The sequence below is a fragment of the Callorhinus ursinus genome, unplaced genomic scaffold (genome assembly GCF_003265705.2).
Source record: "Callorhinus ursinus isolate GAN/ISIS: 27379988/994484 unplaced genomic scaffold, GSC_fseal_2.0 scaffold78, whole genome shotgun sequence".
Lineage (NCBI taxonomy): Eukaryota > Metazoa > Chordata > Mammalia > Carnivora > Otariidae > Callorhinus > Callorhinus ursinus.
In genome coordinates, this window is record NW_027397140.1 from 2,705,383 (window position 1) to 2,730,124 (window position 24,742).

At 38.7% G+C, this 24,742-nt stretch overlaps 1 protein-coding gene across 2 annotated transcripts in view; it reads left to right on the forward strand.

Annotated features, from left to right (window-relative positions):
* Window positions 1–13,995: 13,995 nt before the first annotated feature.
* Window positions 13,996–24,742, forward strand: part of GABRB3 (gamma-aminobutyric acid type A receptor subunit beta3) — a 298,302-nt gene continuing 287,555 nt past the window's right edge. The window contains exons 1-3 of one of the 2 annotated variants that reach the window (XM_025852092.2): window positions 13,996–14,131; window positions 14,996–15,087; window positions 15,309–15,376. In XM_025852092.2, coding sequence (XP_025707877.1) covers window positions 14,052–14,131; window positions 14,996–15,087; window positions 15,309–15,376 — 240 coding nt within the window. In that variant the 5' untranslated portion in view covers window positions 13,996–14,051. Of the gene's footprint in view, window positions 14,132–14,703; window positions 14,867–14,995; window positions 15,088–15,308; window positions 15,377–24,742 lie in introns of those variants that run through there. The other variant, XM_025852091.2, reaches the window with a different exon arrangement.

Consider the following 24,742-nt stretch of genomic DNA (forward strand, 5'->3'; position numbering starts at 1 on the left):
CAACTTATACTTGCAAAATATAGAATAGTGAAGAAGGATGTTGTACAAAAAGAGAGCTCCAGACTTATGGGTCCTCTTGCCTCTGTTGGTGAGTACTAAGCTGTGCATCATAGGGTAAGTATCCACAATGCTAAGCAGAAAATAAGCAAAGACCTACAAGCTATATGATTTTCAGATGTTACACAGGACTGGGAGATATTCTAGTTCTGACCAGCCAGAGTGGAAAGTCATTATTAAATGCCTGGGACATTCAATAGATATTCCATAAACATAATACTTTAGTAGTGTGTCCAAACTAGCCTTAAATTAAATATTACCTTAGACCTGCTCTAAACAAAGCTTTTAAACTACCTTGAAAAGATCAAACAGATCAGCAAGTAACTCACTGCAAGGAAAGAGTCCAACACTCTTTAAAAGAAGATAACAAAATCCAGCACAGAACAACATAGAATTCAAAATGTGTAGTACAAACAAGAATTATAAGCATACTAAGAATCGGAAAAAAAGTGACATATAACTAGAAAAAAAACAATTTATTAAAAATAGTCTCAATGAGACATGATTAAATAAGCAGGTACAAAATTTTTAAGAGCTTTCTATCAAATACCTCAAGAGTTTAAAGGAGAAGTGAACACAATGATGGCAATGATAGAATATATAAAAACAGAAATAAATGGAATTCTTAAAGCTTAAATAAAATTTCTAAAATGATTGTGTCTCTGGACATGACTAAAGGCAGATTAGGCACTGCAGAAGAAAAGATACAAGAACTTGAAGACATAACAACACAAATTATCCAAACTAAAGCTTAATGGAAAAACAGAAAAAAAAAAGTGATTTAGTGACATATGAGACTGTATCAAAGTGTTCAGCATATGTGTAATTGGATTTCCAGAGGGAGAAGGAATAATATTTTAAAAAATACTAGCCAAAAATTATCCAAATTAGATGAAAGCTATAAATACACAAATCCAAGAAGCTCTATGACTACCCAAGAAGAATAAAAATGAAAAGCACACTTATGAATATCATAATAAATTTGTTAATAAATATCTGAAACTAATGATGTACTATATGTTGGCTAATTGAATTTTTAAAAAATGCTAATAAGCATTGAGAGAAGAAAAAAATCTTAAAAGTAAACAAAGGGTGTGTATAAAGATATTATGTACATGAGACCAGTAATAAGTAATTTTATTAATTTCTTATCATAAATATATAAGCCAAAATAACAATAGAATACTATATTTAACTGTTAAAAATTTTGTAAACTTTGAATTTTATAACTAAGTAATCTTATGAAAATGTAGAAAAAATACAGATTTTCTGACAACGAAAAGCTATGAGAATTTGTCACTAGCAGACATGCACTAAAGAATGCTAGTGTAAGCTCTTTAGATACAAAGAAAGTGATATCAGATAGAAACTTGGTTCTGGAGGGGGGAGGAGTAGGAGACCTAAATTTCCTCTGGTCCCAGAAATTCAGCTAAATAGTTATCAAACCAATCTGAACACCTACAAACTCAACAGGAGATTGAAGAAAAAAATAGCAGCAATCCTATGAACAGAAAAGCGACCACTTTCTGGAAGGTAGGACATGCAGAGAAGTGAATCTGAGGGGATATTCAAGAAGATAGACCGCGGGGAGAGGGACCCTCCATCAGCCAACTACAGGCAAGTGATAGAGCAGTGGAACAAAAAATCAGAAATTTCAGAAGTCTGCTCTGCTGTTGGACATTGCTCCAGTGTCTAAGTGGGTGTGTGTGTGTGTCGGGGGGCAACGCTTGCTAGGACATCGTGGTCTCAGGACCCTCAGGGTCAGAGAAAGACCAGGGGTGCCTGAGTGTGGCAGAGCTCCCATGTCTCAGAGCAGGGAAGTTGGCTGCAAAGATAGAGCCAAGGAGTGGGATCTCAGGTTGGGATTGCCATAAACTGTGATCTGTGGCACAGTCGGGCCACTAATCTTCGAGCAGGGACCCAATAAGCAGCAGATCCCGGGAGACTCCCCTTCTTCCCCCAGGAAGAGTGGCATGGGAGTGTACCACAGGAATCTCCTGGGTTTAAAACTGCAAAAGGGGTCCTGTGCCAAAGATAGAAATGCTGGGGCACAGGCTAGGTAAGCATGGAGTGAGGCTGGAGACCAGGGAGGCAGGAGTGATTGACTGCTTTTCTCCGAGGGCTCACTGAGCAGTGGGCCCTGAGTTCTTGGCTCCTCTGGGGAGAGACATTGGGAGGTAGCCATTTTCATTCTTGTCCTCCAAAGCTGAATGGAAAGCTTTCAGGGAACAAAAGCTACTGAGAGCAACCTGAGCAGATTACTTAGCCTGGCCCCTGGCAAGGGAGGTGCAATTCTGCCTCGGGCAAAGACATTTGAGAATACTGCAACAGGCCTCTCCTCAGAAGATCACCAAGAACATCCAGCCAAGACCAACTTTACCAATCAATGAGAACAACAAAACCAGGGAGCTAGGGGAATACAGCACATAGAATTCATGGCATTTTCCCCATGATTCTTTAGTCTTTCAAAGTTAATTTTTTTAAATTTTCTTTATTTTTTCTTTTTTTAAAATTTTTCTTCTTTCCTTATTCAACCAATATCTTCTCTTACCAATTCCTTTTTAAAATCTTTTCTAATTTTCATTTTTGCAGTCATATTCTATCCCTTCATTATATTTAACCTTATTTTTTGTATATATGTAATTTTTTCTTTCTTTAAAATTTGGGAATACAGTTTCTTCTAACAGACCAAAATATACCCTAAATCTAGTGTATGGCTTTGTTCTAGTCTCCCATCTGATCACATTCTCTCCTTTATTTTTTTTTATTTTTTCTTTCTTTTTTCAACCAACCTCTTATCTTATCAATTCTTTTTTAAAATCTTTCTTAATTTTCATCTTTACAATCATATTACATCCCTTAATCGTATTTACCTTTATTTTTGAATATATATATATTCTTTCCTTAAAATTTTGGGAGGCAGTTTATTCTAACAGACCAAAATACACCCAAAATCAAGTGTGTGGCTCTGTTCACCAGACTGATCAATTCTTTTTTTTTTCCTCCTTTCTTTTCCCCTCAGTTTCAGGTCTCTTCTGATTTGTTTAGCTTTTATTTTTCTGGGGTCCTTGTTACCATTTTAGCATTTTGTTCTCTCATTCATCTATTCTACTCTGGACAAAATGACAAAACTGAAAAACTCACCTTAAAATAAAAAAAAACAAGAGGGGCGCCTGGGTGGCTCAGTCTTTAAGCATCTGCCTTTGGCTCAGGTCATGATCCCAGGGTCCTGGGATTGAGCCACACATCAGGCTCCCTGCTCCGCAGGAAACCAGCTTCTCACTCTCTCACTCCCACTACTTGTGTTCCTCTCTCGCTGTCTCTCTGTCAAATAAATAAATAAATAAAATCTTTAAAAAAAAAGGAACAAGAGACAGTACCATCAGGAACGTAATCAATACCGACATTAGTAAGATGTCAGAACTAGACTTCAGAAAGACAATGATAAAGATATTAGCTTGGCTTGAAAAAAGCATAGAAGATACAAGAGAATCCCTTTCTGGAGATATAAAAAAAGTTAAATCTAACCAAGTCAAAATCAAAAAGGCTATTAAAGAGGTGCAATAAAAAATGGAGGCTTTAACAGCTAGGATAAATGAGGCAGAAGAGAGAATTAGTGATACAGAAGATCAAATGATGGAGAATAAAGAAGCTGAGAAAAAGAGAGATAAACAACTACTTAACCACAAGGGGAGAATTTGAGAGATAAGTGATGCCATAAGATGAAACAATATTAGAATAATTGGGATCCCAGAAGAAGAAGAAGGATAGAGAGGGACAGAAGGTGTTTTGGAGCAAATTATAGGAGAGAACTTCTCTAATTTAGGGAAGGAAACAGGCATCAAAATCCAGGAGGCACAGAGAACCCCATATCAAATTAGTAAAAATGGGTCAACACCCCGACATCTAATAGTAAAACTTACGAGTCTCAGAGACAAAGAGAAAATCCTGAAGGCATCTCAGGATAAGAGATCTGTAACCTACAATGGTAGAAACTTAGATTGGCAGCAGACCTAACCACAGAGAAATGGAGGGCAGAAAGGACTCAGGGCATTAAACAGAAAAATATGGAGCCAAGTATATTGGCTTCTCTAGGCTGTCATTGATAATAGGAGGAGAGATAAAAAGCTTCCAGGACAAACAAAAGCTAAAGGAATTTGCAAACACGAAACCAGCCCTACAGGAAATATTGAAAGGGGTCTTCTAATCAAAGAGAGAGCCTAAAAGTAACATAAACCAGAAGGGAACACAGACAGTATACAGTAACAGTCACCTTACAGGCAATACAATGGCACTAAATCCATATCTTTCAATAGTTACCCTGAATGTAAATGGGCTAATTGCCCAAATCAAAAGACACAGGCTATCAGATTGGATAAAAACACAAGACCCATCGATATGCTGTCTGCAAGAGACTCATTTTAGACCCAAAGTCACCTCCAGATTGAAAGTGAGGGGGTGGAAAACCATTTACTGTGCTAACGGACAACAAAAGAAAGCTAGGGTGGCAATGCTTATATCAGAAAAATTAAATTATAGACCAAAGACTATAATAAGAGATGAAGAAGGACACTATATCCTACTTAGAGGGTCTATCCAAGAAGAAGATCTAACACTTGTAAATATCTATGCCCCTAACATGGGAGCAGCCAATTATATAAGCCAATTAATAACAAAAGCAAAGAAACACATCGACAACAATACAATAATAGTGGGGGACATTAACACCCCCTGACTGAAATGGACAGATCATCTAAGCAAAAGATCAACAAGGAAATAAAGACTTTAAATGACACACTGGACCAGATGGACTTCACAGATATATTCAGAACATTCCAGTCCAAAGCAACAGATTACACATTCTTCTCTAGTGCCCATGGAACATTCTCCAGAACTGATCACATCCTAGGTCACAAATCAGGTCTCAACGGGTAACAAAAGATTGGGATCATTCCCTGCATATTTTCGGACCACAATGCTTTGCAACTAGAACTCAATCACAAGAAGAAAGTCGGAAAGAACTCAAATACATGGAGGCTAACGAGCATCCTACTAAAGAATGAATGGGTCAACCAGGAAATTAAAGAAGAATTGAAAAAAAATCATGCAAACCAATGAAAATGAAAACACAACTGTTCAAAATCTTTGGGATACAGCAAAGGCAGTCCTGAGAAGAAAGTATGTAGCAATAGAAGCCTTTCTCAAGAAACAAGAAAGGTCTCAAATACACAACGTAAACCTACACCTAAAGGAGCTGGAAAAAGAACAGCAAATAAAGCCTAAACCCAGCAGGGGAAGAGAAATAATAAAGATCAGAGCAGAAATCAGTGAAATAGAAAACAAAAGAACAGTAGAACAGATCAACGAAACTAGGAGCTGGTTCTTTGAAAGAATTAATAAGATCGATAAGGCCCTGGAAGACTTTTCAAAAAGAAAAGAGATAGGACCCAAATAAATAAAATCATGAATTTTCATTCAAGGAGAGATCACAACCAACATCAAAGAAATACAAACAATTATAAAAACATATTATGAGCCACTATATGCCAGCAAATTAGATAACCTGGAAGAAATGGATGCACTCGTAGAGATGTATCAATGACTGAACTGAATCAGGAAGAAATAGAAAACCCGAACAGACTAATAACCACTAAAGAAACTGAAGCAGTAGTCAAAAATCTCCCAACAAACAAGAGCCCAGGGCCAGATGGCTTCCCAGGGGAATTCTACCAAACATTTCAAGAAGAATTAATATTTATTCTTCTGAAACTGTTCCAAAAAATAAAAATGGAAGGAAAACTTCCAAACTCATTTTATGAGGCGAGCATTACCTTGATCCTAAAACCAGACAAGACCCCATCAAAAAGTAGAATTATTGAGCAATATCCCTGATGAATATGGATGCAAAAATTCTCACCAATTACTAGCCAATAGGATCCAAAGTACTTTAAGGAATTTTTCACTACGACCAAGTGGGATTTATTCCTGGCCTGAATGGTTGGTTCAACATCTGCAAATCAAACAATGTGATACAATACATTAATAAAAAAAAAGAACAAGAACCATAGGATCCTCTCAATAGATGCAGAAAAGGCATTCAACAAAGTACAGCAGCCTTTCTTGATTAAAACTCTTCAAGGTGTAGGGATACTTTGAGGGTACCTATCTCAGTATCATAAAGGCCATCTATTTAAAACCCACAGTGAATATCATTCTCAATGGGGAAAAACTGAGTGCTTTTCCCCTAAGGTCGGGAACATGGCAAGGATGTCCTCCATCACCACTGCTATTCAACATAGTATTAGAAGTCCTAGCCTCAGCAATCAGAATAGAAAAAGAAATAAAAGGCATCAGGGGGTGTCTGGTTAGCTCAGTCACTGGGCATCTGCCTTTGGCTCAGGTCATGACCCCAGGGTCCTGGGATTGAGCCCCACTTTGGGCTCCTTGTTCAGTGGGAAGCCTGCTTCTCCCTTGATTTGAATTATTTTTTATTCTTTATTTTTTTATTATTGTGTTATGTTAATGACCATACATACATTGATGTAGTGTTCCATGATTCACTGTTTGCATATAATACCCAGTGCTCCATGCAGAACGTGCCCTCCTTAATAGCATCACCAGGCTAACCCATCTCCCCTCCCACCTCCCCTCTAGAACCCTCAGAACCCTCTAAAACACAACCCCCCTTCTTGTGTTCCCTCTCTCGCTGTCTCTCCCCCATCAAATAAATAAATAAGTCTTAAAAAAAAAAAGAAATAAAAAGCATCTGAATCAGCAAAGATGAAGTCAAACTCTCACTCTTTGCAGATGACATAATACTTCATGTGGAAAACCCAAGTGACTCCAACCCCAGAACTGCTAGAACTCATACAGGAATTCAGTAAAGTGGCAGGATATAAAATCAATGTACAGAAATCAGTGGCATTTCTATATACCAACAACAGACAGAAGAAAGAGAAATTACAATTTACAATGCATCCAAAACCGTAAGATACCTAGGAATAAATCTAACCTAAGAGGCAAAGAATCTGTACTCAGAAAATTATAGAATACTCCTGAAAGAAATTGAGGAATACACAACGAAATGGAAAAACTTTCCATGCCCATGTATTAGAAGAAAAAATATTGTGAAAATGTCTATGCTACCTAGAGCAATCTACACATTTAATGTAATCCCTATCAATATACCATCCACTTTTTTCAAAGAAATGGAACAAATAATCCTAAAATTTGTATGGAACCAGAAAAAAACCCGAATAGCCAGAGGAATTTTGAAAAAGAAAATCAAAGGTGGCGGCATCCCAATTCCAGACTTCCAGCTCTATTACAAAGCTGTCATCATCAAGACAGTGTGGTACTGGCACAAAAACAAGCACATAGATCAATGGAACAGAATAAAGAGCCTAGAAATGGACCCTCAACTCTATGGTCAACTAATCTTTGACAAAACAGGAATGAATGTGCAATGAAAAAAAAAAGGCAGTCTCTTCAACAAATGGTGTCGGGAATACAGGACAGCCACATGGAGAAGAATGAAACCGGACCATTTCTTACACCACACACTAAAATAAACTCAAAATGGTTGAAAGACCTAAATGTGAGACAGGAGTCCATCAACATCCTACAGGAGAACACAGGCAGCAACCTCTTCGACCTCAGCTGCAGCAACTTCTTCCTAGAAACATCGCCAAAGGTGAGGGAAGCAAGGGCAAAAATGAACTATTGGAACTTCATCAAGATAAAAAGCTTTTGCACAGCAAAGAAAACAGTCAACAAAACTGGAAGACAACTGATGGAATGGGAGAAGATATTTGCAAGCGATATATCAGATAAAGGGCTAGTATCCAAAATCTATAAAGAACTTATCAAACTCAACACCTCCATTTTTTGCTTTATAATGAAATATTGAAGCAATATTAGAGAAGGCTAAGGGGAAGGGAGGGAATCCCAATATTAAGGCACTATGGTCTGCTATAATTTTAGTTGACACTATTATTGTTCTATAATCTTGTATACTTATTTTGCTACATTGTCTATCCTATTGTTTTGTTTTTTTCTGAAAGCAGAATACATCCAGTTGTAATGTTAAAGAAAAATATTCAGTGAGCCTTGTTAAAAATTGGAAGTTAGACTTTTTTTAAAAGATTTTATTTATTTATTTGACAGAGATAGAGAGAGAGCACAAGTAGGCAGAGTGGCAGGCAGAGGGAGAGGGAGAAGCAGGCTCTCTGCTGAGCAGGGAGCCGGACGTGGGGCTCGATCCCAGGACCCCAGGATCATGACCCGAGCCGAAGGCAGCCACTTAACTGACTGAGCCACCCAGGTGCCCCGGGAAGTTAGACTTTATTCAGGACCATTGTAATAGGTATAAGGACAACTGCAATGGGATTTTATAGTAGAAGAATGAAGTTAGGCTCAACTCTTGAATATAGTATTTGGATTTATAGCCAAAAACTAGATGGGAGTCAGATGAAATTTCAGAGTTCTGCTGAATCAACCTAATAGGATTCTTGCTGAAAAAGGCCAGGCTCAACAGATACAAACTGGGGGATGGTGGAAGATAAGGAACCTAATTAAGGATGTTCAAGAATGTTCAAATATTTAGGGTGGGAGTTTCTGGTTAATGTGACCTTGTGGAGTTCTTGCTGAAAGTAGATTTTACAAATCTTAAAAAAAGGGAGAAACAATCCCTGTGATGTGAGACTGCAACAAAGGTATTAGTGTGAACTAACAATTTTCAAGGGTAGAGAGAAAAGAAGAAAAATAAGAGGGAGATGCTAATGTCATACTTAATGGTGAAAACAAACAAACAAAACAACTGGAAAAATTTCCCATAATATTGGAATAAAGCAAGGGCATCCACTCTTACCACTTCTATTTTGCATTGTACTGGAGGTCTCGGCCAGTGCTGTAAGGCAAGAAAAAGAAATAAAAAGCATCCAGATAGGAGAGGAAGAAGTAAATCTGTCTGTAATCACAGATGACATAATTTTTTATATAACCCTGAGAAATCTACAAAAATTAAATTCTATTAAAATAATAAGTGCATTGAGCAAAGTTTTAAGGTGCAATGTCAATATATAAAAATCAATTATATTTCTATATATTAACAAAAAACAATGGGAAAATGAAGTACTAAAAATAGCATTTAGAATGGTATAAAATATGAAATACTTAGGGATAAATTTAGTGAATCCAATGAAGACCTTTGCATGGAAAACTACAAAATATTTTTGTGAAAAATTAAAGATTGTCTAAATAAATGGAGAGATAAAGGATTTTCCTAGATTGGAAGATTCAGTATTGTCAAGATGTTAGTTTTCCCTAAATTCATCTATAGATTTTATGTAACACAAATTAAAATCCCATGAGGCTTCTCTATGGAAATTAATGAAATCATTCTTAAATGTCTATAAAAATGCAAAGACCTTGTGGCACCTGGGTGGCTCAGTCAGTTGGGTGTCTGCCTTCAGCTCAGGTCATGATCCTAGGGTCCTGGGATTGAGCCCCACATCTCCCTCTCCTCCCCACTCATGCTCTCCTCTCACTAACTCTCTGTGTCTCTCAAATAAATAAATAAAATCTTTAAAAAAATGAAAAGAACTTGAGTAGTCAAAAACAATTTTGAAGAAGAAAAGTTGTATGAATTATGATACCTGATTTCAGTATTTACTTTACAGCTACTTTAATAAAAGCAATATGAAATTGGTGAAAGGATACACATATAGGTCAATGAAATAGGTCAATAAAAGAAAAATATAAATTCAATTGATTTTCAACATAAACGTAAGGGGAACTCAAAGGAGGAAGGAATAAGATTTTTAACAAATCATGCTGAAACAACTAGACATCCATATGGAACAAAAAAACTTTGACTCTTACCTATATCATCCATAAAAAAAGAGCTATAAGTATATCACAGATCTAAATATTAATAGTAACTTCTTAACGAAAGCACGGAGAAAATCATAACTTTTGATTGGGCAAAGATTTCTTAGGTAGGATACCAAAAGTATGAACCATAAAGGAGAAGGGTTGTAAATTGAACTTCATCCAAATTAATTTCTTCTTTTCTTTGAAAAATACTATCAAAGAAGTTAATAGCAAGGCCATAGGTTGGGAGAAAATATTCACATTACATATATCTGACAAAGGACTTGTATTCAGAATATATAAAGAACTCTTACATCTTAATAAAAAAAAGACTAGGAATGCAATTTAAAAATGGGGAAAATCTTATTTATTCAAAATGAAGATATGAGTGGTTACTATGAAATAAATTATACTTGTTTATATACTTACATGTCATTAGGCAAATGCAAAATAAAATCACAGTGACATACCCCTACACACCCACTAGAATGGGTGGAGAGGATATGGAAGAGCTTCAGTTCTCATGCATTACAGTTGAAATATAAAATCCTCAGTTGCTGTGGAAAATATTTTGGTAGTTCCTTATAAAGCTAAACATTAGTTTACATACAACTCAGCCATTATACCCCTAGGTATTTACCTAAGAGAAATTAAACCATATATCCATACAAAGATCTATATATGACTTTGTATTTACAGTAGTCCAAACTAGGAAGGTTCAAAAACAGATGAATGGATAAATAAGTTGTGAAATAGTCATACAATGGAGTCAAGAAAAACAGACTATGGATCTGCAATAGCATGTATAGATATCAGAAACACTGTAGTAAAAGAAAGAATCCAGATATAAAATAACAAACTGCATAGCTCCACTTATGTGAAATGCTAGGCAAAAAAAAAAAAAAAAAAAAAAAATCTGTAATGATAGAACTTAGGTTAGTGCTTGTCTAGAATGCCTGGGAACGACATGTAGGTTTAAGGATTGAGAGGGAATTTAGGGGGTGATGAGAATGTATACTGGTTTATACATTTGCCAAGACTCAGCTAACTATAGATTTAACAGTTTACTTCATATGTTATACCTCCAATTGATAGCATTATTTTTAAAGAGCTTTAAAATATACTGTCAGAAGCTTTGATGCTGTTTAAAAAACCAAGTTGATTCTCTACAAATAAAAGACAACTAAGACTGAACAAGAGACAGTTTGGTGAAAGGCATTTGGGTCAGTCAGGTAAAGTGATCATGTGATGCTCTTCACTTATCTTCTTCCCTTCTTTCTTCCTTCCTCAAGGACCCCAAAATATTATTCTAGCCTGTTTAAAACCACTTCCTATGAAACAATGGAATTCCTGTCTTTTTTCTTCTGACATGAAAATTTACCCATTGTGGGACCCCATATCCTTTTTCTCCTTCAGTAAAAAATAAGTTAAAATGAAAAGTGAATCAATAATTTCCTGCTGGTTTGGCTAATATATTAGCACCATCTAGTAAAGATATGGAACTATTCTTGGTTTCAGGAATCCTGGCAAGAAGAATCACAGGATGGAGGTACCTGGAGTTCAGTGTTCATCCAACCCTCCAAAATGGCTATGTGAGAGGGAGCTGATACCGGAGGGTGGGTCCAGGGGCTGCATGCCTAGCCTTTGTTGCTCATATAAGTGCAAGCTGGGCAACAACCATGATGAGTCTTGTCACTCATGTACATTAATTATACCTGTATATACTCACCACAATGTTTCTCTTTGATTTTGCTTTCATATTTAAAAAAACTGCATTTTAGATGTTATTTTTAATAATTTGCCAATTGGTTGATGACTTAATCTGGATTCTCCAGAAAATATATCCTGAGGCAAAATTTAAGTGCTACAGTTTTACTAGAGTGTGCAATACCGATGAAAACAAGAATGAAGGACAAGTGGATTGAGGCATGGAAGAAGAGAGAACACATAGGAGCTACTGCTGCATCTTAGGACATTTCTTAGGGGGCAATAAAGGGAAAATTATCTATCTACCTGGCTCCCACCTCTCATTCACCAAAATTCCACCCCATGGATGGCTAGCTCTCCTGCAACTTCAGATTGCACATATGTAAGTACTGAGAAGGTAGCATCTTGGATCTCATTGTCAACTGAGAAACTTAAAAGTGGGAGGTGAGAGACAAGGAATGTGGACATGAAGTGAGGGATGTGAGTTTGTTCTCATGCAAAGCTGATCAGAGCTCTTGTGGAATTGCATGCTAAAACAGCAACTGGGATGAAAAATAAGGTCAAGAATCTCAGACACTGGGGCGCCTGGGTAGCTCAGTCATTAAGCATCTGCCTTCAGCTCAGGTCATGATCCCAGGGTCCTGGGAGGAAGCCTGATTTTCCCTCTCCCACTCCCCCTGTTTGTGTTCCTGCTCTATCTCTCTCTCCCTGTCAAATAAATTAAAAAAATCTTAAAAAAAAGAATTTCAGACACTGGTTAAAGCTAAGACTGAAGTAGTACACAGTTGGATAATAATTACATTTGTAATGTGGTTTTGCAAGTTTTAGAACATATAAAATAGTAGAAAGGGGGATAATACTTATTATATTACCAGCTTTACTCATTTTATTCTCATTGTTTACTTTCTATAGCTGTGATCCCCAGCAGGGCATTTCTCTAAAAGAGGTATATAAAAATAGGAGAAATAGACTGAACCATGAATGTGGAGGGGAAGGTATGATAACATAGAAATCATTTTCCTTATAATTCCATTGCACATTAACAGGACACAGAACACAAAGTAATTGTGAACAGACTTTTCCAGAAAACAATTAGGGAGCTATATTTATCTCTTAACCTATCTTAATATCAACTTTTCAGGTTCTGCGATCAAATTTTCATAAAGGGCATCCACAGAATGCTGAAGGATTAGAATCATCTGAAATACATTTCATAAAAGAGCTTTTTAATTTTCAAGGAAATAGAGTTATTTGTTGCCACTAATTTACTTTAATAAATGACTTGCTCTGAAAAAAAAAGACAATGATATTTAAGATTAATGCACAGAAACATGCCAACTTGAGAATAAAGGTCTAGACTTAGGTATTTACCTACATAAAGTCTCAACAATAGAAAAGAAAACCTTAATCTTTTTTTAAAAGATTTTATTTATTTGTGTGAGAGAGAGAGAGCAGTGGGAGGAGCAGAGGGAGAAGGACAAGCAGACTTTGCACGGAGTGGGTAGCACCGTGTGGGGCTCAATCTCAGGCCCCTGAGACCATGACCTGAGCAGAAACCAAGAGTTGGATGCTTAACCAACTGAGCTACCCAGGCACCCCCAAAACCTAATCTTTATAGAAAAAAGTAAGTCAATACAGAAAGGCAGTTATCTACTAATTAATTAAGTCCTGGAATGGCCCAAGAAAGTCTATCAAGCACAAAAGTGAACTTGATTTGTAGGTTTTGATGGTTGACCACAAGTAGAATTGTGTAACCATGTTTCTCAATATTAGAAGTCTGAGGCACAGGGAAACTTTATTGAAAACTATTCACAAAAGAAAGATATGCAACCTGTGGTCATGGGTGAACAGACACCCCTTAGGCACACTGTGGTGACACACAGGGCAGGGTGGTCTGTGCTGTACATCGGTCTGTTTCTTAGCCAAAGTATCATTGGTTTTCTGAGAACCAAAGGATTGAAGCCTATCCTAGGGAAAAGGAGTTTCCTGGCTTTATAAGAACCACGGACAGCTCCACGCTGCACCAGAAAAACCAAGTTATTTTCCCAACCCTGGAATGACAGTCCAGGGTCTCCAGGTCTGATTTAGACTCCAGCTTACTGATAAGGTACTCATAATCAGGCCTCTCTTTACCATTCATTATAAGTGTATTTATGTGAGCAGGGAGGGCCTAGTGCTCGTATGAAATGTTCGGAGGTGAGACTGAAAGGAATAGTTTAATGAGCCGATTTTTTAAAATGGTCTTACAGTACATAAATAATTAATCAGGCCGCCATGCGAGGGGCTGGATGATGGGTCAGGCGGGAAAGCCCGTGGGTGGGGGCAGGGGCGGGGATCCCCGCGTCGCTGTTTGAATGCTCAGTGGCTGTGTGGGAGAGCGGATCCCACCCAGATTAGGTCGGAGGAGCAACGCCATGTGCTCCAGGCTCCCGGCTCTCTTGCTGCCCATCTGGCTCTCCTGGACCCTGGGGACTCAAGGCTCTGAGCCCCGAAGGTGAGGTGGGGGCTTCCTCCCGACCCGCAGCCTCTATCTGGACGCTGCAGCGCGCAGTCCCGTGGGCACAGGCACTGTACTTCACCCACTGGCTTTCGGCCTGTGTTGCAGCTGGGCTGGGGTCGTAGAGGGGGTCGGGCCCAGGAAAGGGGCGGGGGGAAGCCGATAGCGTTTCCCTCACCGCCTCTGCCCGTGTCACCGTCGGTACCCTCCTTCGCCCGGTCGCAGGGAGCTCGGCGGAGCTGGTTTCGCGGCCAACCCCGGCCCTGCTGCGTGCAGCGCAGCCGCGGCTCCAGCTTGCTGTCCCCCGCCGGGCTCCAGGTCCCGCTCCGCAGCCGCGGGGGCGGGAGGGAGCGCAGAGGGCCGGGGCCACAGGCCGCGGAGAGTGCGGGGGAGGTCAGGGTGAGCAGCGCAGCCGGCTCCGCCTCCGGCTCGCCTTGCCTCCTCCCCTTCCCTCCGCTACCCAGCCCGCGGCTCCTCCTCTCCCCGGGCCCGCTCCTCCCCCTCCTCCCCTCCCCCTCCCCCTCCGCCCTCCTCCGCTCGGGGCCAGCGCGGCGGCGGCGGCGGCGGCGGCGGCAGCAGCAGGAGCAGCCCCGGCTGCGGGTCGCGACGGCGGCGGGGCGCCCCCTCCCCCGTGCCGGGGCGCGGCGGAGGGATGTGGGGCTTTGCGGGAGGAAGGCTTTTCGGCATTTTCTCGGCCCCAGTGCTGGTGGCGGTGGTGTGCTGCGCCCAGAGGTAGGGTCGCGGGTGGGTTGACGGGAAGCGGGCCGGGCGGCGGGCAGGGCGCGCGGGTGTGCGCGCCGGGCGCTGGCGGGTGAGCCACCGCCTGACCCTGTTATCTGTACCCCTTGTACCCTCCCCCAGCGTGAACGATCCCGGGAACATGTCCTTTGTGAAGGAGACGGTGGACAAGCTTTTGAAAGGCTACGACATTCGCCTAAGACCCGACTTCGGGGGTAAGTGGGGTGTGCGCGGCCGCTGCGGGAAGCGCTACCCACCGCGCTGGCGGCCTGGGTGGAGGAGGGAAGAGGAGGGTGCTTAAGCCGAGCTGCGGCGGAGTAGGGGGGTGGAGGGCATTTCCCTTGCTCCCACTCCTCGGGTAGGCACCCCCATCCTCAGAGCCACCCGCACCCCGTGCCCGAGCTTGGCTGATCAGTGTGTCGTGCTCTTCCCGCAGGTCCCCCGGTCTGCGTGGGGATGAACATCGACATCGCCAGCATAGACATGGTTTCCGAAGTCAACATGGTGAGTGCTGGCCCTCCCCAGGGCTGTCCCCGAGCCCCTGCCCCACTGTCTGGGCCCACAGGACTGGGCCAGAGGCCTTCTCTGACGGGGCCGAGCTTCCCCGGCCCGCAGAGGGAGCGGCTCTCCGGGAGCCAGCCCCCAGCTCTTGCGGCTCCCTCCACCCGCCCGGTGGGCGCGGGGGGCGTCGGGGCGTCGTTGGCATCGGTGCTGTGAGGAGGGCGCACCCTTCCTGCGGAAGGAAAGGGTCCTGGGCCGGCCTAGCGCTCGGCTTTCGCCGCAGCCCTCGTGCTCCCAGCTCCTCCAGCGGTTTGTCACCTGGTCCTGAGGCTTCCCAAGTGCCGTCTCTCCTCCTTAGCAACAGGCGCTGGGGAGCCGGGGAAGAGAGGCGAGTTGTGGGGGTGGCTCGTATTCTAGGTAAGAGGTACTTACGGTTTCCTTTGTTGTCTTTTGGAAAGAGATGCTGGCAGCTGAAGAGGACCAGGGGCAGTGGTCTGTGTATTCTAGGGTGTCTCCGGTCAGTTTCCTCGGTCTCAGTGGCTTCTCTAAGGTCAAGCTCTTGGGTAGTGAATCCCGGAACCCCGCTCCGCCAGTCGCTGTCGGAGGTGCTGACGGAGTTCTGGCAGCTCTGAGAACTGGAGGGCCTGGGCCGCAGGCCGGCTCTCGGAAGGAGCCGCTCTGCCAGGACAGTAGAAGGCTAGTGAGCCCAGTGTCACTTAGAGCTATGTTCATGCTGTCGTGATTCAATATTGAAACCTGTGGAAAGTGGAGGTTCCTGTCCCGAGGTGCGAAGTGGGTACCATAGGCTTTTTTGCTTTAGGACAACAGGGAATAAGAAGAAAAATAACCCCTTTCATTTGTTAATTGAGCTGAAATATCCTGGGATTTGGAAACAGACTTAATTTTCTGTTGAGTGGCACTTTAGAAATTGTAAGAATGAACATTTGGAAACAATATTTTTTGGGAAAAACCATTTGGCGACTTTTTTTTTCCAACATAACATTGAGAATATAGTAAGGCATGGTTTCAGATAGACCCAATAGGTTTCTCAAGTCTGGTGTATGTCAGAATCACCTGAGCAAACTTGTTTTAAATGCATACTTCCAGGTTCCTCACTCCAAGAGATTCTGATCCATCCGTGGAGTGGAATCTTGGGGTCTCTGCATTTAAAACTAGTGCTTCACACTTTTTTGAAGCAAGTATTTTGTGGACAGTATTTTGAGAAACATAGCAATTAATTATAGAAATAGGTACATTTACAAATAAATTAAAACTATTATTTTAAATAGACTGTTTAGCAAGATATATTTAAAATATATACTACTGTGGATTTTGTAGGAAGATATCTTTGACCACACAAAATTAATTTCATCAAATTTTCACTCAATCTAAAGTTTTAAAATTATAATACATGATTTTAAAGTCACGTACTTTTCTTTCAGTATATCACCTTGGACATTTTTGTACAAGGCATTATAATAATAAAAGTGTTAGAAAGAAACACAGAAGGAATATCACATACATAACATTCAAAATTAACATTACATATGTTTTACTTTTTTTATAATATTGTAAAAATAATCCTGTCCAAACGGTATGCTTTATGATCTTAAGGGAACAAGTTGACATAATCTGTGATTTTCTTAATTGAGAATTTCACATTCGCTAGAGAGAATTCTTTACAGAAGATTATTGCATATTTATTAGTGGATTATTATATAAAAAATCTGTATATTGGATGTCAAATGAAATACAAGATACATTGATGTGGTCCTTTAAGAACTCTATACAATATTAAAACAACCAGGTAAATAAGGAGAATGCGTTCTTGTACAGCATTGCACATTTTCTTTGAGTTAATTTTTAAGAATAGTTATCCAGTTGTCATCATGCTGATACTTGGTACCTTTGAAAACCTCAGCAATAGTTGCCTAATTCATGCACTGTGAATTGAAGTGTCCCAATTTTCTCTGGACCCAAATAATAGAAAGACAAATTGAAGATACAAGCCATTATACCTAATAATCTTTTAGTTTATATCCCAAAGCCAATAATTATGCATAACATAACGATAGTATACTATTTTTTTGCATTCCCATAATGGTAATTTTTGTGGCTCTCTAAACATATATTCATTGTAAACAAATTTAAGAATTGATAGGACTGGAGATTGAAAGCCATTGGACAGATGGGACTGCCTCACATTTGAAATATCTTCAACAAGTGGATTGAGTAAAATTTTATGCCAAAAAAGTATGATTTCCCTTCACATATTTGCTCACAACTATAGTTATGATATTTGACCTATTTTTTTAAAGATTTATTTATTTATTTGAGAGAAAGAGCCTGCACTTGCACACATGCATGGGGAGGGGCAGAAGGAGAGGCGAGAGAGAATCCCAAGCAGACTCTGCTGCTAGCACAGGAGCTGATGTGGGGCTCGATCCCATGACTCTGAGATCAGGAGCTGAGCTGAAACCAAGTGTGTGATACCTAACCTGACTACACCACCCAGGCTCCCCTTGACCTATTATTAAAGACACTTTGAATAGCAGTGGTTAAGCATCATTTTGGAGGTCATATTTCATAAGGAAAGAACAGAGAAATGCAAGCATAAGATTAGAACCATCCTTCAATCATGTTGCTTAAAAATAATAAATTCCAGTTATGAACTTCCTTAATTACCTTACTGGTCACACGAAACTAAGTTTTGTGAAGGAATGAAACTAAATAAGAAATGGTCTTGCTTTAAGAGTATTGTAGCTATTAGGGTTGTAACAAATGGTTGTTAACAAAAAGTAGGATGTAGTCAGTTCCATTAGAGGAACAAAAGAAAAGAGCACACAGAGGAGAGAGAAGGAAGGAGGGGGTGGGGGCTGATACTGGGAAGAGGGAGAGACATTATTTCTGACATGGAAGGTTTCATGTGTAAGTGGCATAGATGGAGAAGGGTGTTGTGGGTTAGGGAAGAAAATGGCAAAGGTATGGATGTATAGATAAGCAGGATAGGAGATTATGAAGGGGAGATCAAAAGGTGAAATTGGAAAAGTAGTACAAACCCTGTTCACTTAGGTTCTTCTCTGCCATGCCAATTTCAGATGCTAATTGTCAAGAAATAAGGAGCCCCATAAATGTTTTAAGCATGTGACTGAAATGATTTGAGATGTGGTTTCAGATGAATCTTTTGGCTAAAATGTAAATTTAGATAGAGGCATGAGGATGTTGCTGTAGAAGCAAAACTTACAAAAAATTAAGGATAAATGATCATGGAAGTTTCATTCCTTGAAATCTTCTTCTTGGGTTTTCATAGATATATTTTTGAAAACATTTATTTAGTGAAATAAAAACTTACCAGTGTTTCAAATAAGAATATGTAAAGCATTTGTATCTCAAGGTGGAGCAGATATGTGCATGTTCATGAACTTTTGGGGGTGATTGTAAAGAATAACATACACTGCATAATAGTAATATTGGTACTTTTCTCTTTAGTTGGAAAGCACAATCTTTATCTACTGAGAGTGCCTACAGATGATACCTCCAAAGATCACCTCTGTCCTCAAATAAATAAATAAATATATTTTTATATATGCATGGGTACATCATCATGCTTTTTGGTATTTTGTAGAGGCAGTCTGAGAATGAAATCGAGTATTTCAATATTTAACATTGTTTTGCTATAACTTGTGTCATGGAGAATAGAGACATTCTACATTTCCATTTTTCCTAATCTTCTAATTCTTCTTTTCATGCACCTTTTTAATAATTAGCTGACTCGACAGCAGTCAAATGAAAACCATTTTGTCTTATATAACTTCCATTGTTTCTCTTAGCTCTTATTTTAAAATTTCATATAATATTTTAAGATTACGCATGGTTAATTATTTAGATTTAGTTTATATATTTAAGTGACATTGTATATGTGAAAGAACACTGTTGACTGAAAATTTTTATATACATTTGTTATAATTCTGATGCTTAAGCATTGGTCCTCATGTATAAAAGCATGTGTTGAATATTTAGATGGGGAGATGAATAAATGGAGGAAAATTATTGAAAGTGTAGGAAACATAAAGAAATATTAAAGATGTAAAACAATTAGAAAATTTTATTTTTAAAACAGTATTTTACTCAGAGAATGAAGTAGTTCTATAACTCTTAAAAATAAATTTAAAAATGAAAACAATAAATTTCTCATGTTTTTTTAATTTGATTAGAATAAGCCATTGTTTGATTTATTAATTCAGAGAAGAAACTATACATACTTAATTTTTACTAAATTAACTTTAAAGTATTGAGGGTAGAAAACTAGATTCAAATGCTAGTAGTATTAATAGTAATTTCTATGATTTATCTTGTACTTTGTTATTATTTTATACTTAGTCCATTAAAATTAACTCAATCCTAATGAAAATGTAGCTACAGGATTATTTTTTTCTGATAGCATCCATGTAAATCATAAATTGTCTTTTTTTTGGTCTTGAGTTCCTTTTAGGTAATATATTATAATGTGTATCTTTAATTGTTATGAGGTGTATATTCATCCATTATTCTAGTTCTACTGTATTCCTTCTCCATTTGTTGCATTTTCTTATTATAAAATCCACTTTTTAAAAAAATGTCTAGATGTAAAATAAGTATTGCACATAACATAGTTTTGGCACATCACAAGAAGGAGCTTTGGAGCTGTATCACTGTAAAATGGATACATTTTCACTCGTTTACAAAACCATGCATACACACATGTACAGACATTTGCACTATCACTTTGTCTTTCCTTTCTTCAGAAGGAGTAGGAAAAAGGAGAAGGTCATCTTGGCTAGAGTGAGCTGGGATCCGAGATCTGGAGAATTCAGCTTTTAGGCATTTTTGATCAAATTTATGTTAATCAATTTCCCCCCCGCCACCTTTCAGAGTCTAGAGGTTTTTTTTTGCCCATAGAGAATGCTGAACAGTGTCCAGCATCGTGCTAGAATCTCAGGTGAAGGAAGAGCTGAATCCCAGGAGTCCAGGTAGTGTGCTGAAAAGAGCCTAATGGGGTTGGAGTTTTTGGTTCTATTTCCAAATCTATGGGAACATCTAGCCTTAGGCAAATCACTTAACGTTCAGTAAATCAGTTGCAGGCTTTCCAGATACCCATAGCATGCCTACAGAATGGATTCCGAAGTGATATCACACTTTATAGAGAAAATCGTGGTAGACAATCACAGCTACACAAATATACAGTAGAAAGCTATCCTTTACTATTTTTTTCTGGAGGCTTGGGCCATATTTAAAGTTTGCATATCAATTGTTATTAGCATTTTAAAGTTTGGAAATGTGCTAATGCTCTTATTATAAAGTAAGCTGGGGGATGACTCAGCAGAAAGGAAAAAGTGTTTCTCTGACCCAGTTGGGGTTGGAAAACTGCTTACATGGAAGGCACTCCTGGGGTAAGGTCCATGGAGTGTGTTGGCATTTGGTTCCGGGTTGCTACATTTTGGAGGTGGCTGTTTATTGAGGACATTACTTTTCACTGGCAGTATGTTTCATGCATAAGTGATGATCATACATCAATGCTGGGGCACTGATAAGAAAGCATATAATGAACTAAATAATACCTTACATAATATGCTTTTTACGAAGGGAAGTTTGTGTTTAATATTGGAAGGAATGGTATAGAGAGTGCAAAGAGAATGCTTTCTGTCTTTTTCCTTGGGGAGGTTGTAAAGTTTATGTTGCTACATTTCTTAAAAGATGGATCTTACACACATTGTCCTGTTGTGAACTACCTCTTTTCTGTGCCTGGCTCAGGGATTGTATGGTGTGTTGCACAGAGAAATATTTGGTTTGAAGTGATGGTGCAAATATGCTTATTTACATATAAAATTTTTTCCAGTTTTTGCAAGTAAAGCAATATGGATTCAGCCTTTGACACTGCTGTTGTGACTCTTCTTTTCTCCCATTGGTACAGGACCTTTCTTTCTCATATGAGTTCTGTATTATGCATACTGTCATTGCATAAGAAGCCTACCAACCATTTGGAATCCTTTAAATTATTTTATAATACATGTTGAGGTGTAACTTAGGGAAATGATAACTAACAGTTTTATGCCATTTTGCAATTTATGAAATACTTCAAGTATTTTGTCATTTGATCTTCAAACCTGATGATGAACTTGGTAAAGTTGGTAACACAGGTGTTAACCTCATCTCCATTTTTCAGAGGAGAAAATAGCCTTAGGACTTGGGAATAACACTAACTTAACTGCATGGCAAAGCTGGTGCTTACTTGGCCCTGCTTCTGTGGTGTTTCTACCTCATACTACAGAGCAACAAAAAGTGCTCTGTTAGGAGCACGCATGATTTTATATTCTTCTGTGACCTTTACTGTTGTCTAAATTAGATCCTCCCATTCTACTTTTCCACAAAAGCTTATTCTTCACTTAAAGCACTTATTACAGTGTTACATATAATTAGGTTGTATTTATTTGCTTAAAATCTTTCTCCTCCATTTTTTTCCCATTAGATTATAAGCTCCATGAGGCAGAACTGTCTATCGACAGACCTTGTACTTGATAGGCACCTATTAGACATTTGTTGAAAGAAAGTGTATGAATGAAGAATTAATGAATGAATAAATACACAAGCGCATAAATAAATAGATATGTAGCTTTCCAATGAAATATTTTTATAACCCAGAATTTGGGCTCATGACCAAGAAGAAGCTTTTACTGGCTCAATGTGACATACAAAGATTTTACCATAGGGGACTTAATTCGGCCAGAATTTGTATAATCGTACACAATATAATACACTCAGCTGGTATTTTGTAGCTGCTACCCCTTTCACTGGAGAGCTCTTATGCTGATTTCAAAGCAGAAAGGAGAGTAAAGTGTTGTAGCAGTGTCTGTGTAAGGGTTGGTGTGGATATTCTAAACACCAATCATTGTTGCCTTCTTACACTCAAAGTTTTGTGTCTACTTGCCAAGTATATATGGGTTGAGTTTTTCTATATGACACAAGTTTTGATTATTGTATGCAGATTCATCAGGCTTTGCCTTCCCATCCCAATGACACTCAGTAGTGCAGTGAGGCTGCTGTGGTTTTTATTTGTTTGCTCGCTTTCCAACACAGATTACTTCTGGACCGTTTATGCCAGCCATTAAGATGATTCTTTAGCTGCAAAATTTGGAACACTAAGACTAAGATAGGTCTCACCTCTTGGCAATTTGCTCAGTACCACCAGTTCAATGAAGAGTCAAGCCTCTGATATCTCTGGCTGGGGTTGTAGAATTCCTTTATTCCTTTTATCAGGAGACTGCATCGAGTAATAGAAGTCATTTGTAAGCATTAACTCATGTATCCCTCTCTTCATTTTCCATTGAATTTAAGCATCACATAGAGGCATTAATACAATGAACAAAAACTTTAGCATGCATGGAACTAACATTTCACAAGAATGGGAATAAAATTAAGACATGAGAATGTCACAGCTCTTTAAATGCCCTAATTTGTGCTTCTCCAGTCAATCTGAAAGAGGATATGGATTCTATTGATTACATCATCATAGTTCTACAATGCAGTAATTCCTTTTATGTTAAATATTTGCTAAATCCACATGCTATGACTCATGGCATGAAATACATTTGTTTTATTTTGAATTGACTTTAAAGGTTAACAAAAGCTACTGGTTTAAATCTATATAATCCTGATTGTGTTTGATACATATGTATAAGATATGTTACTTAGTTCAGCATCACATTTCTTTTTACTGTTCTTTTTAAACTGAACTTTTTAAATAAAACTTACCAATTGATAACACTAATGAGTAGAAGGAACAAGTTTCCTGGGTTACCCATTGCTACATGTTCTGTGTATGTGTGCATGTGTGCATCTATGCAAACCAAAATTTGTTTAAAAGAAGCATCAATTTGGGTAATTTGTTGTAATATTACTGATTTTTCCAATTCTGCTGACACTATCCAAGAGATAAGTTCAAATATCAGGTGGGAAGTAGACTAAAATGGTTACAGAGCGTAGGGCCTGTCCTGTAGAATATTCTTAGTAAATATTTATTAAATGAATTTGTGTAGCAAATGACCCTTGTGATAAAACTGTACCTTTGATTAATTTTATTGCAGAAACTCCCCTATTTGGGTGTTTGTTTTGTATATGAAATGAACCATAGCTTTATATGTGAGGATTCCTGTGAACTTGTTTCCGAAAAAAAAAAATTATGAAAAACGGTGCCATTCCTTTTACATAGACCAGTGATTCCACAACTTATAGACCAAGAATCTTTGTGTAGTGTTAGTTATTGCAGGGGTGGACATGGCTAAGTGTTCTCCAAGCATGATTTCTCATCATCGGTGAATTCTGTGCTTTGCCTTTCCAAAACAGTACACATACTAGAAAAAAAGATTGGGAATAACTGTTTGAGTGTATGAGCACCAGGACTGATTGTGCTATATTCCTTTTTTATGCTGTTAAACATTCTACAGATAATTCATTGGTATGAGGGCATATTTAATTGTGCTGTTGAATGAGTTTTTATTTCTGAATCTTTCCTTTGTTTTGGCCCTGGGCACCAAAATTTCCTGTGAGAATGTCATTTCATGTCATATGGGCTAAAATAATGGTTTCTTAAGAGAACACTGTTCTATAGAATGTAAATGTGGGCACCATAATCAAAATATTTCTGCTCAAATCATATTGGAAATTATGTTAAAGATATAAAATAGGTTTCTTTGCTGCAGGAATTTCAGGCCCATAATATGCTAATGATTTTCTAAATCTTCATGAGATGGGTGAAGAATTCAATATTTTTAAAAATCATGTTTCATTGGGTATTTTTTTTCTTGGGGGGTGGGGGACCCATTTAACACTTCTTAATGAAGTTTTTTGTAGAACACAGTTTAGAAAATATGGGGCTAATCCATTGAATCATAACTGCCAGTTCCTGTGAGTGATAACTGAGAAGATTGCTACCTTAATAAAACCTCTTTTGGGAGCCCCTGGGTAGCTCCATCATTAAGCATCTGTCTTCGGCTCAGGTCGAGATCCCAGAGTCCTGGGATCAAGCCCTGCATCTGGCTCTCCACTCAGCGGGAAGCCTGCTTCTCTCCCTCTCCCCCTTGTGTTCCCTTTCTTGCTGTCTCTCTCTCTGTCAAATAAATAAATAAAATCTTAAAAAAAAAGAATAGTTAAAAATAAATAAATAAATAAATAAATAAATAAATAAGACCTTTTTTGGTGAAAATGTCCACAGCATGGAAAGTACAATTTTGATCAAGAATCTACCAGTACATATGGGGATGGGTTATATTTTCTAGAAGTGCAGATTAAGCATCTGTTATAATTGATAAAATGCACAAAGATTTTGTTCTATAA